Here is a 17,212-nt window from a genome sequence, read left to right on the forward strand (position 1 = left end):
AATGGCATGGCTAGTGACTATTACTTGTCACCTGGAATGATGTCAATTTGGGCTCCAAGCAACACAGGATGGATGGAGGATGGACAAGAGGCATCATCTCCTTCTTTTTTTTGCTCCTTTCTTCAATTGGGCTGGGCTGTGGCACAGGCTGGTTAGTAGCCAGCTGCAATAAATCACTATGACCAAGAGGTCATGAGTTCGAGGCCAGCCCATGTCAGAGTGAGCATCTGACGATTAAAGTAAAAAATAGCCCTGCTCGTTGTTGACCTAAGCAACCCGAAAGACAGTTGCATCTATCAAGTAGGAAAATTTAGGGACCGCTTATGTGGGGAGGCTAATATAACTGATTTACAACACTGGACGAGGAAGTACTCCATCAAAAAGGACTTGTCATCACAGTGAATGACGAAGCAGCAGCTCCTCCTGTGGCCAGAATCGAGCATATCCTCCCAAAGCCAGAAGCTGGGAAGTTAAATAGCCTCTGTGCCTGTCTGTCTGTCTGTTGTTTGTCTAATGGCATTGAATGTTTGCCACGTATATGTACATTGTGATCCGCCCTGAGTCCCCTTTGTGGTGAGGACAGAATATAAATACAGTAGAGTCTCACTTATCCAACACTCACTTATCCAATGTTCTGGATTATCCAACGCATTTTTGTAGTCAATGTTTTCAAAACATCATGATATTTTGGTGCTAAATTTGTAAATACAGTAATTATTACTACATAGCATTACTGCATATTGAACTACTTTTTCTGTCAAATTTGTTGTATGACATGAAGTTTTGGTGCTTAATTTGTAAAACCATAACCTAATTTGATGTTTAATAGGCTTTTCCTTAATCCCTCCTTATTAGCCAACATATTCACTTAATGTTCTGCCGGCCCGTTTATGTTGGATAAGTGAGACTCTACTGTACTGTAAATAATAAATAAATAATAAACAATTACCATGTTGTTTTGGCAACATACAGCAGACACGACCCATGTTGTGCCTGCTGGATACCATACAAAGCAAATGGTCCCTGGATGAATGGATTTAAGTATTTATGTTTTAAGTTTTGTATAGTGTTTTATTAAGTAATGTTTAATCGTTTTAAATGTGTTACGCTTTATTTTGAACTTGTTATTGGCATTGAATTTTGCAAGATTTTGTAAGCTGCCTTGAGTCCCCTCGGGTGAGAAAGGCAGGGTAAAAATGCTGTAAATAAATAAATAAATAAACTATGGGATGGCCATGTAAATAGTTGCAGCCAGTTCCATGTTGGAATCAGCCCAAATGCTTACCCAGGACCAAAGTTGTGATTTATTCCAGATTCTCTGAGAAAACTAAGAGCAACACACAACTTTGTTTGACATGCTTCAGGTTTGCATTAAGCAGCTTTGGTCTGTCTTAACTGAAACAAGCCCCATATGTCATTCAGCCACCAGTGAACTAATATAACCCCCTTTTGGGAACTAACCCATTGTTCCTGTTCTAAAAAGACTATCGGCATACTACTTCAAGGGATGGTCCCCTCTCCTTCTTTGGAGATCTTCAAATACAGCTTCTAGACTCCCAGTTCAAGGGATTTTTAAAGATGTGGATTCTTACATGGCAGTATGTCTTTGCAATCTCTTCCAGCTTTGTGGCTGAATATACACTTTACAACAGGTGTGGGCAAACTTCAGCCCTCAAGATGTTTTGGACTTCAACTCCTACAATTCCTAATAGCGCTGGCTGGGATTTCTGGGAGTTGAAGTCCAAATACCTGGAAGGATGAAGTTTGCCCATGGCTACTTTAGAATGAATGCACTAGAATTGACATGGCTCAATGCTATGAAATATTGGGAGTTGTCATTTTACAAGGTCTTGAGCTTTCTCTGTCAAAGAGAGCTGGCTTCACCCCCCAACAAACAACACAACCAAACAAACAAACAGACTACAAACCTGATTATTCTATAGAATTGAGCCATGGGAATAAAAATTGCATTCATTCTGCCATGTAGTTATACCTTATAAGTCTGCAATTCTATCTCCATTCCTTTCTTGCATATATACATTTTCCTTTAAATGAAGTTCAAAACTCCTCTCCCCATATATTTACCACTGGCAAAAAGACCTCTGTGATAGGTAGACAAAGAATAAAATTTGAATTATAGCAAGCATTTATATCATGGAGAAAAATATAGGGATATCGGTAATTTTTGAGAATTGCTCATATAGGGATATATCGACAATTCTATGATATATAGGACAGTTAAATAGATCCTGATACTTCTTTGTTTAAATATTGCTGACTATTATCCTGTTAAATGGCAAAAATATATCACAGGAAAGTTTGTGCTTTGCTATTTCAATGCAGAAACAGAAGAAATTATTAGAACATATAAATATTATTTGAAAAACTCAAGATTAGTGCTTCAAGTTATCTTCATTACAGTTGCATTAGTTGCAGTGGACAATAGTGTTGCCGATCTCTATGGGTTTCCTATAAAAATCATAGCATTAAACTTATTTTAATCATGGCAGTTCTGGCTTAAGGTCAGATTTTTGCCCTGGATCAAAAGAAAGAAGCAGAATCTGTTTTGGTAGTTTACACAATACAATGCAATATTCTGACATTGTGGAGGTTGTTGAAGGCTTTCATGGCCGGGATCACTGGGTTGCTGTGAATTTTCCGGGCTGTATGGCCATGTTCCAAAAGCATTCTCTCCTGACGTTTCACTCGCATCTATGGCAGGCATCCTCAGAGGTTGTGAAGTCTGTGGGGCTTATATATCTGTGGAAAGTCCAGGTTGGGAGAAAGAACTCTTGTCTGTTTGAGATGTGAATGTTGCAATTGGCCACTTTGATTAGCATTGAATGTCTTTGCCGCTTCAAAGCCTGGCTGCTTCCTGCCTGGTTTCCAACAGACCTCACAACCTCTGAGGATGCCTGCCATAGATGTGAGCGAAACGTCAGGAGAGAATGCTTCTGGAACATGGCCATACAGCCCGGAAAACTCAGAGCAACCCAAAGTCAATCATGTTTGGTTTCCCCTTAGAATCTCCTCATTTCCCCTTAGAATCAAAGGTATAAAAACCAACCTGGAATTCTTATCGCATTTGCACAGAACCACAACATAGCAAAAGACATTTGGAAGGATTCAAGTTAAAGAAAGGGAATTCCTTGGGTTTCAAGTTGTCTTTTTATTGAAGAAAAGAAAAAGAAGAAAAGAAAAACAAGAAAAAAATAGATTTTTCCCCAAGTAGATGTTACTCAATGTTTATTTTTTTTGTCCAGTTTGTCTCAAAGTCCTAAGGCAATGTTCTCCATGTCCTCAATGTTTCTGGTCTGTTAACCAGGTAGCATCCACTTTGAGAAAGTGGACGAGGAGGGGTCACTGTTGAGTCTTTTGAAAATAAAAGGAGGGGGATGAGGCCACGTGACCCTTTTTGTACAAAGGCCCACCGTTAGCTTTGTCTAGGATCTACTAACAGTCAGTATAATGACCTACATTCTTTTTAGTTCATGGTTTGCTTTTGCTTTTATTTTTATAAAAACCCCTCCCTTACCCAGTAATGTTTGTTGTCCTTTTCATTGTGTGTGTGTGTCTCTGGAGAAAGGTTGAATGGAACCCAATTGTCTTAAGAAAAGCTCCCGCCAATGGTTCACACATCACACTCGCGGTTCTGACACCGTTGCTGCTCTGATCCTCAAAGAGTTCTGAAAATCCAGTATGGAAGAAGACGTTTTTGGAGTTACTCCTCAGGACTTGCTCTCCCGCCTCGCTGACGTTACTCCTGGAGAACTGCTAGAGAAATCCAGCCACCAGGAACACTTTCCTAGATTTTCTTCAGATTCCTTTCTGATAGCTTCAAGGGGATGGAAGGCAGATGGGCATCTTTCATGTCCTCCCATTAACATCCCAAGAACCAACTGCCTGTTGGCCTTCTCCAGAGGAACAGTGGTCTTTCGCTGCTTGGTTCCTTCCTTCTGGTTGTAGGTTCCTTCACTCCTGACGCCCCTTGCTACTGATCTCTATCAAAACAACCTTTAGCCACCCCTTCACTACTGAGAACTGGAGGCTGAGGTCATGTTCGAAAAACGTGGATCCTCCCCATCCCCCCACTTCCTTCCTTCCCCTCGGCCTGCTTCCTTTCTCCTACCTTCCTTCCTTCCTTACCTGGGAAAGACCGTATTACATTCTGCACCTACTGCTACTATGTTCTACAAAGTAATAGATTCCCCCCAATTCTGTCTGCAGAGAACAATACAAAGGTTACTCCGGATATCCTTCCTCTTCAACCCAAGGGTTTCGCAAAGAAACCAACAGACTTTTCTCGTTCCACTTTGATTCCATTTAATTGGTTCTTTTTTTAATATATAAAAAACATCTTATCGGCTTGTACGTTGTTGTTGTCGGTTTTTGTGTTGTTTCCTGGCAGGGGGAACGGACAGGCGCCCTCAGAGTCTTTCTCCTCTTAGCCTTCTCAGACTTCTGTCTGGAGGTCAATGATGTCCTGTCCCACCAGAGGGATGGTGGCCCCTGCCTTTTCCCACTCGACAGTTTTGAGTTCCAAAGGAGACGGGGAAATAGGCTCCATGTCCTTTTTAACCCACGCCGGGGGCGAGTGGACCTTCCGGATTCCTTCCCAGGGTCTCTTGTTTGGCGTCTGCTGTTTTTCTTGCTACGGAGGAGGGAAAAAGAGAAGGAGGAAGTTAGATTTCTTGGGCACTAAGCAAGGATAGCACTCTGAGATTTGGGAGGCGAACTGGCAAATGTATTTATTCAAGAACTCCGGAGTGATTGAAATACAACTCCAAGAACCAGGGGATGGTGTCCTGTTTTGTCTTTCAAGAACAGTCTTAATATACTGTGGTAAGTAAATGAAAACTGCTTTACTTCAGCAAAACATAAAGAACAGCACACTCAGTGGAATAATGCAAAAGGAAGCAAGGAAATCTTAGGGCAAGTTTTATGCCTTTTAATCTTATTTGTGTGTTTTTGGTATTTGATACTCTGTATGCTGGTTTTATATTTGTGAGCCGCCCCAAGTCCCTCTGGGGAGATGGTGGCAGGGTATAAAAATTAAATAATAATAATAATAATAATAATAATAATTATTATTATTATTATTATTATTCTCTGATAAATTCCCAAATCAAATAGCAGTCTTACTTCAGACAAAGAAACAGCAATAAATCCTTAGGGGCAGTTTCCCAGATGCAGACTTGAAGCAGGCACAAGGGGAATGAAGAGTCAGTTTGTTACCAACAAGAGCTGGCTGTACCTGCTTCTGCTTTATAGCCCTGAGTCCCCTCACAGCTGCCAGGGCAGTTCCCAATTACTCAGCTGCATTTCTGGCAGCTATTCTAGCAGAACAACATCTCTGCTCTGTTTCCTTTTGCCTCTCCTGAAATGTGGGTACTTGCAAAATATCCTCCTCAGATTCCAACTCACCCTCAGATTCATGAACACTTCCCTGCTCCCCTTCCTCTTCTGAAGAAGAGGAATCCCTAACAGATGGATTTCTTGAACCACTATTTTTAAAGCTGTTGTCTACAAAAGCTTTGGGTCATAGATGATGTCCTCAAAGAAGATTTCTCATTTCCCCCCCATATTGGAAACAAATATCATTAATGAAAAAGGATTCTGCATTCTGTGATGTCTGCATGCATATGGAAACCAAGAATGTATCCATGTTTTTGGTAGTGTCATTTGGGTATCTACATTTCCTTCTCAGCAGAGTAATGTGGTGTCTTTCTTTGATTTTTGGGTTAGGACACTGAGAAATCAGGTTTTGCATCCCCACTTGATCATGGAAACTTAATAGATATCCACGGGCAAGGCACACTTCTTCATCCTCAGAGGAACACAATGTCAACAAACCTTCTCTAAAGAAATTTGGGATAGAATTGCTTTAGCATTGCCATAAATTGGAAATTATTTGAAGGCGCATAACAACAAACATTTCCTTCTGTAGAATTCACTATAGAATACAGTTGATGCCTTGAATCAATGGAAATTGAAAATTCAGCACTTCCTTTGGTTTTATTGATTCAACGAATCTACTCTAGTTATGATTTGAATTGGATTTAGGAGAGTAACTCAATGGATATAAATTGAATTGGGTAATAGCACAGAAACAGTGAGATGGCCAATCTGTCCTGCATTTTAGACGAAATATTAAAGGATCTATTCCGGGTGCTGCTGATCCTATGATATGGATGGACTCAGCACTTTGGGTAATGCATTTAAATCCTGCACTGAAACCCAAAGTGATGAAGGGAAATGAACAAAAGCCCAAAATAAGTTAGCATTGCACTGAAAGAGATGTGTACCCAACCAGGGAAATTAAAGAAGGTGCTTATTTTGAGCTATTATTAATCTCAAGGAAAAGCAAATTAAACATTTACCTTGTAAAAGGCGTTCTGACCCTACCATTTACTTTGCTTTTTGCTAATGATAATAATAAACTCAAATATAAGAAAAGGTTCAATGTGAAAGGTTTTCACTTAGTGTTTGCATAGTAATTTTCCATGCAGGTGAAATAACTGCTGTTTAACGATTGGCCATTATATAGCCAGTATATCCCAATGATTTCTTACATACTGTTGAATGTAGCTGCTGGGTAGTCTTTCAAAAAGTGCCATAAATGGTACAATATATTGCCACTTTGGAGCCAGATAGCTTAGCAGTAGTGCTGAAATCTGGGTCAGTGTTGTATCATTAAATACTTTTCACAAGTGTCTCCATTCTTGAACACCAAGAGGGCACGTTTTCCTCAATACTGGATTCACCTCTCCATTGATTTTTTGCTACCAGCTGATATTGGGGAAGATAAGGTTTATATCCCCATTCTTGATGACACTGATGTGAATTCCTCATCAACATGGTTGCTCTTAATGCTTTTAAAAGAGAGAAGAAGATGAACATTTCAGATAAAATCTCCTTTCCTCTTGACCCCTAATTCCTTACTGTAGTGTTGGAGACTTAGTGCCAACTTAGTCAACACATGTTGCTGTATTTTGGCACATTTCTGAAAGAATACATATGCATCATGTTTGTAAGAACACAAGAATAGCCACACTGGATGGGACTAATGGTCTATCCAGTCCAACATTAGGTTCATACTGTGCCTAACCAGTTGCTTATCGGAGGCCGGCCAGCAAGACATAAGTACAAAGGCCCTGCCATACTTCAGAAACCAAAGAGGTATTTCTATCCTTTGAAAATTGTTCAAGAGCAATGCCCCTTTCTGTGAAACAGGCCATTGAGATCGAATGCAGTGTGTTAGAAGCATTCACAAAGGGATTTTTGTCATATGCATCTGGCATAGCAAAGACTGAGGGTTAGCATGAAAAGAGGTAAGATGACGAATTCAAGATAAACCCTAAAGAAATTAGAGTAAAATGTGCATGTACAGCACCTCTACTCAATGTGAACAGAAACCAAGGAAAGGGAGCATGATAGCCCCCAACTGTTAGAGCCCCATCCTGTTAACCTCTTGAGAGATTTTCCTCCTCAGCCATGAAACCCTTTGGGTGATCTTTGGCAAGTCACACTCTCTTAGCCTCAGAAGAAGACCATGAGCAATCTCTTCTGAAAAAACCTTGCTAAGAGAACCTCATAATTCCATATTAGGGTTGCCTTAGGTTGGAAGTGACTTTTGACCTCATAAGACGGGGCTTTCCTGCTGTCCTAGCATTATCTGTACCCTCACTATAGAAGCCAGGGACAGTGTACAAGGAAGTGGGGAACTACTGGGAAACGTTGTGGGATGACAGGCCACCCCAACTATGGTAAAGGGACGAAGCTGGGGTCTTCCACACAGCTTCCCCGACTGTCCCCGGCTTTTGAACCTTCATCTGATGAGGTCCTAGAAGGTACACAACTATAACAGAGAATAAGGTGCAGTTTATGGGTTTAATGTGCCATTAAACCCATAAGCCCATACGAGAGCTTCGTAACCTCACACCCATTTCTTTTTTAATTGGCTGATAAACTGTTAAGTTGTATAACCTGTTACGTTGTCAAAGGCTTATAACCTGTTAAGTTGCTAGGATTCCATAGGATAGATTGAGCTTACTACATAGTAGATGTTGTGACTCAGTTGGAGCCTCAGCGTGACTCTGATGGGGATTATGGGATTCAGGTTCAAGCTGATTCTGATAGGGATTTTAGGATTCAGGTTCAGAGTGTCCCTGTTGTAGAAGATGAGGAACAGAGAGGTTTTCCCACAGCCAGGAATAGTGTTGATGTTACTGAAACTAGCCAGGTGCAAATTGACTCAAAAAAGGAGGACAGTTCTCAGTCTGATAGCATGCAGACAGACGCTAACGAGCTGGCTGGCCTTGATGAAACGGAATCTCTAGATTGAGCTGACCGTTTGGAATTCAGGGTTCGAAGGAGTGTGAGAATAGCAAACAAGGAGGTCAGAGGCCAAAGAAATGCTTTCATGCTCTGCAAAGGGTACTAAACAGTGTGTTGGGAGACAAACCTTTGTCAAAGCAACTTTTCATTCAATCAAGAAGCAAGTTCTTGTTCTACTGGATTTCTTGCAGCCTTTGTGTGTTCATGTTCATGGGACTTTGTCATGCTCTATGGGACTTTGTTTATTCCTGATGATTTCTTGGATTATGCTCTAAGGCAGGGGTCCCCAAACTAAGGCCCGGGGGCCGGATGCGGCCCTCCAAGGTCATTTACCTGGCCCCCGCCCTGTTTTATAATATATTGTATATACATATAATATTGATAATAATATTATAATGTAATACAATATAACACTAATAATAATACCATATAATAATATTAATTATATATTCTATATTACATATAATATTACTAATAATATTACAGTATAGTTCAATATAGTAATATATAATGCTAATATTGTGCTATGCTAATAATATAATATATTGTATGTACATATAATTTGTAAGCCACTCTGAGTCCCCTTTGGGGTGAGAAAGGTGTGATACAAATGTAGTAAATAAATGCAGTAAATAAATAAATAATAAATAAATAAATTTTAGACTTAGGCTCACCCAAAGTCTGAAATGACTTGAAGGCATACAACAACAACAACAACAACAACAACAACAACAACCCTAATTAACTTGACTATCTCATTGGCCAGAATGGGACCACACTTCCCATTGAAATCCTGATAAATGTATGTTGGTTAAAATTGTTTTTATTTTTAAATATTGTATTGTTCTTTCATTGTTCTTCTTCTTGTTGTTGTTTTTGCACTACAAATAAGACATGTGCAGTGTGCATCGGAATTTATATATTTTTTTCAAATGATAATCCGGCCCCTCAACAGTCTGAAGGATTGTGGACCGGCCCTCGGTTTAAAAAGTTTGAGGACCCCTGCTCTAAGGCTTTGTTTTGTAATGATCTTTTGGAACTTTACTTCTGCTTTTAAAGAACTATTTATCTTCTATTTTCTAATAAACCACAAAAGACTTCAACCTGTGTGCAGCCTGGTGTATATAGCAAGGTGAAGCTATCCTGAGGTGTGACAGTAGACACATAGGAGACAGATGTTAGAAGCTAGATTTAAGTAGGGCAGCTAGGCTTATGACATTGTATCTGTTTGGTATTCATTTTAATGACCATGGCATCATTACCATGATTGCAAATGTTGCCTCCAACCCACATTAAAATTGACAGCTGTTGAAGGACAGAGTTCTATAGTGCAGGTGATTGAGATGCTGAAGGATGATATATCCAGACTTCTCCTATCAGCAAGCCACAGTGCTATGAAGAGTTATGACAGGATCTCACAAGGGTCTTCTGCTTTGTGACCTTGGTGGTAGAATCCGGATGCATCATCCTTTCTCACCCTGCCTGCCAGCCCCATGAAATGCCATCCTTTGGTACTGGTGCCTCTATTTTAAGATTTTGGGAGAGGTCTGATGGGGAGGTGGAACACAGCTACAACGCCCTAGCTATGTGTTTGATGCAGGATATCAACCATCATTTTGCTGGAAGAACAGTACTGATGGAAACCCTAGTCTTGTATAAGGATGCATCTGATGTTACAGGCTCTAGTCTCCTGCTGGATTGCTTTCGACGCTGGTTGAACACTTAGATCATTTTTTGTGCTTCTTTGCAAAGATTGTGGTACTTCTGTTGTCTAAAACTAGTCATCCAAATTCAGGAAAAGTTATGGAATGAAAAAGAACTATTTCCTTCCATGATCTCAGTGTTAGAGTCACCTACATCAAAACACGTTTTCATGCTGATTAATTTACTCCTTTACCTATCTTCTAACTAAGTTGTTATCATTATTATTAACTTTATTATCATGCCTTTTTGCCAAGACTGGACTCAAGGCATTGTTCACTTGAAAAAGATTACAATTAAGTTTTACTATATTTCCACTAATCACTTTAAATTACATGGATATAAAACCATCAGGACATGATTTCTTAGTACTTGTCTTCAGTGCTTTAATTCCCGCTCTAATGGGCTATTCGAATATGTATAATTTTTACTATCTTCTCTCATTTAGGGGGAGAATAATGTGCATAGTTTAGTGTGTCTGGTGTCTTTTCTCCCTTATATAGGCAGTCCCCAAGTTATAAACATCTGACTTTCAAATGACTCATAGTTAAGAATGGGGGTGGGACAACAGGAAGTGAGATAAATCTACACCACGGAAGGGAAATTCACTCCTGAAAGAGTTGTTATCATCAGGAAAAGGGGTCTCCACTGAAGCTTTCTCACCAATCCTTGTTTTCACAACCAGGCAAATCCAATTATCACAGGGACAGAGAGTAAGCTGAAATCTTCTGAACAGACAGCAAAACAAACACCACAGGGGTGTTTACCCTTCCCTATGATATCCAGAGCTAAACAATACATATTTTTGGCTTGAGTTACACTTACAAAATGTACCTGTTCAGACTTACATGCAAATTCGACTTAAGAACAACCCTACAGAACCTCTCTTGTTCATAACTTGATCTGTAATGGTAAGCTGCTGGGAATGTTTATGGAGCATGGGACAAAATTTTCTTTAAAAATGCAATGCAATAATATATAAATAAAATGTTCATATATTTACACTGCAATTCTATATGGTGCATATACATTCAGGACACAGGTCATTCAAACTTTCTTACAAGGAAATGAGATTGCATAGCTGTTACTGTGGCCTATTGTTCTCACCTATTATCATTTTTAATATCACTGTTTCATTTTTTCTCTTTTAAGTTAAACCCAACTCAGAAATACAATTAATGTGATTTGAATTATGGTGCTAGGGCCAATCCTATGAATGCTACTGGGAAAAAAATGGATGTAACTTGAAACTCTGAACTCTCACTAGAAGCCAAAATGACTGGACTGAGGCTATCTAACATTGGACATAGCATAAGATAACACGACTCACAGAAAAAGATAAAAATTCTTGTTAAAGTTGAAGGTGATGCTGAACAAGGAAGACCACATTACCAATGGATTGTCTCAATAAAGGAAGCCATGACCCTGAATTAGCAAGATCTGAGTAGGGCTGTTACAAACAGGACCAGAATCCTGTTGGGGGACTTGTGTGTTCAACAATGGAGAACCAACGTGCATCGGGACTGAAACAATCAGTCATGCTGTGCATTAGGATACCATCTAGTGATTGCAGGTGCACATCAATATTGTCCAATGTGCATCAGGACATTTTTTGCTGGTGTTCTTTCGCAACATCTTTGCAATTCACTAATAGGTCTCTGCCTAGTGCTTCTGCTGTGTAGTTAAGCATATGTAAATGTACATAATGTAGACCACAATAGAGAGTTCTGGCTAAGGTCTCTCAGAGATCTCTCATTGATAGTTACCATCATACAAAATCAACTTCATAGAACCAAAAACCAATAACAATGACATTTAATTCATCATTACTTCTCCATTGTCACAGTGTCTGGAAAAAAACAACAGCAACAATCAGTTATTCTTGTAAGCCATGAGGTTGACCACCTCATTTTTGTAACACACTTGTCTATGGAGAGATAGAGGTCTGAATTCTATTGTTTAATTCCAACTAAAATAGACCCATTGAGTCAACTGTTGGCTGGGAGGTGAACATGTAGATAAATCCTAGTGATTCAATAAGTCTATTCTAACTGATGCTAACAACAGGATTCAAGTGATGGTTGGGCTAGCTGAAGGTACTCATATGCACAATCCAACAGTCATTTTCATATTGAGAAAACAAGCAAAATGAGTCAGGAACATGCTATTAATCTTCCGAACCTAAAAATAATAGTGATAGGCATTAGCAATGAAACCAAACATGAAGAAACCCAAAGAAACTATGACAGAAAAACATATTTCATGAAAGAAGTACCAACAGGGAATGCTCTGGAGAATATTTCAATTTTCTCACTGATTTAATACTGGATTGTAGGATTAGAAAAGGTTATGTGGCATAAAACATGCTAATGATAAAGATGGAGGTAGGCACCATCTTTGGATATTGGCAAGGCAAGAGAAGGGCATTCTCAGTTAGGAATGGCTTTGAGGAAATGCAATCAAGGCTCTTATTATGCAAGTGGATGGATGGGAAGACTTGCCTAGGTCTTCTATGCTGGGTAATGTCAGGTGTGGAAGGGTCAAGGAAGCATTCAAGGGATACCTGGCTTATAAACAGAGAGGGCCAGAGGTTCATACTGGAGGAAGAATGCATTTGGAGACATGCATCATGGCAAGGTTTGGAGTGAAGAAGGTTCTCCAAGAAAATACAGGCAGTGAAACTTACGCTAGCGTTAGTTTTATCACTTCCACCCGAGGAAACACTCCACCGTTTTATAGCCTAAACATACAAGAAAGAACAGGGTGTTTCCCCCTTTTCAATAAACACAGATGGATTGGCCCACACTCATAAAACCAGAATGGACGTGTTAAGTCCAGGTACACCATATAGTAATGAGAAATGGGCAAGCTCCTTGCCATGGAAAAAGCCAGCCCATGTAGGGCACCATGGCATGTATTACTCATGTCCAAGTCCAATGAGATTTCCACAGTTGATGGACCTTCAGAGGAGAGCATAGGGAACTGAGCAATACTCATTTTGAGGATTTAGGTAGGTATAGATCCTTCAGCTTCAGGAAGGATCCTCTACTTGGGGAAATTACAATACCAGTGTGGTGATATAAAACACTTAGTGGACTACAATGGCAGCCTTGAGGGTCTAAGGATCCGTGCAATCCTGACATCTCTGCAGATAAAAGGATTGAGTCTGAAATACCATCCAGTGAAACCTGGTAGACCATTTTAGCCCTTGTTGTAATTGGGCTAAACTCCAGGCACATAATTTTGGATATTTAAGATCCAAGGCAGTGTGGAACTGCATTATATAGGACAAAGCAGATGGAGCCTAAGTTTCTCTGTTGAGGATATTCCAGTGGAGAGTCCTGTATCTGGTTCCAGGTCTAGTTCTCTTATTAGGCAGCACGTTGGAACACAAGAGGAAAGAAATTACATTCCTTTGCCTGTACTGAGAAAGTCCTTGCCACTGCTCCACAAAACCACTATGCCTGTGGTCTGATTCCATTAAATATTGCAAGTGAAAAGCATCGGGGCTGAACACTTCTAAGCTATGAAATACAGAGAAATTGTATTATTTGTTTCTTCAAAAACACCTGGCTCCAGGGTTCCTGAGAGTCAAGCACCATTTGCAAAGAAAAGGAGCCACAGAGTTTGTGCAACTGTAAACACAATATCTCACTGATTGTAGGAACCTTTTGGAGCAAGACCCATCAGCCTTCATGTTATAGTTGACACAGCCATTTTCTTCTGAATTTCATTGCTTTCAACTTCCAGTGGTGGGATGTCTTGCCTGATATTTGCATGACATCTTGGATGAATCAGTATGCAAAGGGGTCTTGTAACCCCTTAGAGACTAATTGAAAAAACAAAGTTGGTAGCATAAGCTTTCATAGCCTACTTCTCCAAATCTACAAAACCTTATGCTACTAACTTCTTCTCAATTAGTCTCTAAGGTACTAAAACATTTTTTGCATAATGATGTTCCAGTATAGCATGGCTATGTCTTTGGATTTTGGAGAAATGTTGACATTTAGTATGGCATTTACATATGCTGGGTTTTTTTTGTCACCATAGAGTTCTAAAGAGCTGCTGACCATTGATTGGTGGCTTTGACAATATTGGCAAAAGTGCCTGGAGAGGGGAAAGGGAATGGCTGAATGGTCTAGACTTTGTCCCACCATCACATTGGGATGGAGGTGGACTGTGTACCTGCTCCTGGGATCAGTCCAGACTATCTCTGTATTCAGTGACTCATGTAGATAAACTCTTTGCCACTGAAACAGAAGCCATGAGTTGATACTGCTCCAAAAATCAGACTTCTAAAGGAAAAGATTCCAGGCTCACCTTGCTATCTATTGTTGGAGATTCCTTATCTTTTTCTGCATGCTGAAGTTTCCGGTTCAAGTCCTGAAACATGTCTTGGTGACGTTTTCTCGTGTGCATGATTTTCTGAAATAGGAAAGAAAAGAGAGAGCAGTGGAAACATGTAGGTCTTTCTGCAAAACTTTGGGAGAGGAATGATTAGAAGTCCTGAGCCTTACAGGAGCATGTCAAATTGGGAAACATCATTCCCAAGACTGTGGAATGGCCTGCTAGAAGAAATGTGTCCGCTTGAGATGCAATCTGATCTAAATCAGCAACAAAGACCAGTCACTTCCAAAAGGCCTATCCAGATTCCTTGCAAATAATTGTTTTGAAGTGTTGTCGAAGGCTTTCATGGCTGGGATCACAGGGTTGTTGTATGTTTTCTGGGCTGTATGGCCATGTTCTAGAAGTATTCTCTCCTGGGCGAAACATCAGGAGAGAATACTTCTAGAACATGGCCATACAGCCCGGAAAACATACAACAACCGAATTGTTTTGAAGTATTAATTGATAGATTTCAATAGATGTTACCTTAACTGATGTGGTGTGTTGTATTTGTATATATTCTTTTAAGTGATGTGATGTGTTGCCCCCATGGGTAAGAAACAAATATTTTTTTATTATGTGGTGATGCATATATCCATATGCCTCTCTGCTCATCATCACACACAATATGCCTGGTGTGTCTTTCTCCTTCCCCACTCTTCCACACATCATTGATAGTGAATTCTCAAGCCCAGTTTTCAATATGCTAACTTGGGCTAGTTAGTTACACTCTCTCAGTCCCAGAGGGAGGGAAAGGCAAATGCTCTCTGAACAAATGTTGTAAATAAAACCCCACGATAGGCTTGTTTTAGAGTCACCATATCTTTTTGAGTTTGCACCCTTGTGTTTTAGGTGTGGGTATGTGTGTGTTAGTTTTTCATGGGATATAATAATAGCATGGCCCCTGGTGGCACAGTGTGTTAAAGCGCTGGGCTGTTGAACTTGTGGACCAAAAGGTCCCAGGTTCAAATCCCGGGAGCGGAATGAGCGTCCGCTGTTAGCCCCAGCTCCTGCCAACCTAGCAGTTCGAAAACATGCAAATGTGAGTAGATCAATAGGTACTGCTCCGGCGGGAAGGTAACGGCGCTCCATGCAGTCATGCCGGCCACATGACCTTGGAGGTGTCTACGGACAACGCCGGCTCTTCAGCTTAGAAATGGAGATGAGCACCAACCCCCAGAGTCGGTCAGGACTGGACTTAACGTCAGGGGAAACCTTTGCCTTTACCTTAATAATAGTGTTAAGTAATGAATAAGTACTTTACCACCTTTACAAATTGTATAATCATACATATAATGCTGAAAAATAATAAAAATATCGAGGGAAAAGAAAAAAAAACCCACAAAAATAGGAAGCAGAAAATGCTCACCTCAAAATCTAGTTCTGCATACCGGGATTTCCGCCTCTGGAGAGGGAAAGAAAAGCAAAGGTTGTTAACAGTTGTCATAGTAGATTGTGTGTGTCTATCTATATATATAAAAGGATAAAGTTGCGGGCGCAGTGACTATAACAACAAAACTAAACATCCCAGAAATACGAAATTTGGCAACACAATGCAAAACGCTTGCCTCCAGGTTACAACAACACAACCACACCACAAAACCACAATCCAGACCCACAACACTCACAACAACGCATCATGCGATAACAACACAACTAAACGCCCCAGAAATACAAAACTTGGCAACACAATGCAAAAGCCTTGCCTCCCAGTTGTAACAACACAACCACACCACAAAACCACACAGGACCCACAAAACTCACAACAACGCATCGTGACTATAACAACACAACTAAACGCCCCAGAAATACGAAACTTGGCAACACAACGCAAAAGCCTTCCCTCCAGGTTGTAACAACACAACCACACCACAAAACCACAATCCGGACCCATAAAACTCACAACAATGCATCGTGACTATAACAACACAACTACATGTCCCAGAAATACGAAACTTGGCACACAACTAAACGACCCAGAAATATAAAACTTGACAACACAACGCAAAAACCTTGCCTCCCGGTTGTAACAACACAACCACACCACAAAACCACTATCCGGACCCACAAAACTCACAACAATGCATTGTGACTATAACAACACAACTAAACACCCCAGAAATACGAAACTTGGCACACAACTAAACGTCCCAGAAATACAAAACTTGACAACACAACACAAAAGCCTTGCCTCCCAGTTGTAACAACACAACTACCCCACAAAACCACAATCCGGACCCACAAAACTCACAACAACGCATCGTGACTATAACACAACAAAACGCCCCAGAAATACAAAATTTGACAACACAACGCAAAAGCCTTTCCTCCCAGTTGTAAGAACACAACCACAACACAAAACCACAATCCGGACCCACAAAACTCACAACAACGCATCATGACTATAACAACACAACTAAATGCCCCAGAAATACAAAACTTGGCAAAACAATGCAAAAGCCTTGCCTCCCGGTTGTAACAACACAACCACACCACAAAACCACACCGGACCCACAAAACTCACAACAACGCATCATGACTATAACAACACAACTAAACGCCCCAGAAATACGAAACTTGGCAACACAACACAAAAGCATTCCCTCCCGATTGTAACAACACAACCACACCACAAAACCACAATCCGGACCCACAAAACTCACAACAATGCATCGTGACTATAACAACACAACTAAATGCCCCAGAAATACAAAACTAGGGACACAACTAAACGACCCAGAAATACAAAACTTCGCAACACAACACAAAAGCCTTGCCTCTCAGTTGT

The 17,212-nt window shown here is 40.3% G+C and overlaps 1 protein-coding gene across 6 annotated transcripts in view; it reads right to left on the reverse strand.

Moving 5' to 3' along the window:
- Positions 1-3,149: 3,149 nt before the first annotated feature.
- adgrb1 (adhesion G protein-coupled receptor B1) overlaps positions 3,150-17,212 on the reverse strand; it is a 447,596-nt gene continuing 433,533 nt past the window's right edge. For 3 of the 6 annotated variants that reach the window (XM_062979947.1, XM_062979946.1, XM_062979949.1), the window contains 4 exons: positions 15,794-15,829; positions 14,359-14,463; positions 12,725-12,778; positions 3,150-4,651 (listed from right to left, as the gene is read on the reverse strand). In XM_062979947.1, coding sequence (XP_062836017.1) covers positions 4,454-4,651; positions 12,725-12,778; positions 14,359-14,463; positions 15,794-15,829 — 393 coding nt within the window. In that variant the 3' untranslated portion in view covers positions 3,150-4,453. The remainder of the gene's footprint in view (positions 4,652-12,724; positions 12,779-14,358; positions 14,464-15,793; positions 15,830-17,212) is intronic. The other 3 variants (XM_062979950.1, XM_062979948.1, XM_062979951.1) reach the window with 1 other exon arrangement.

Source organism: Anolis carolinensis, chromosome 4, assembly GCF_035594765.1.
Source record: "Anolis carolinensis isolate JA03-04 chromosome 4, rAnoCar3.1.pri, whole genome shotgun sequence".
Classification (NCBI taxonomy): Eukaryota; Metazoa; Chordata; class Lepidosauria; order Squamata; family Dactyloidae; genus Anolis; species Anolis carolinensis.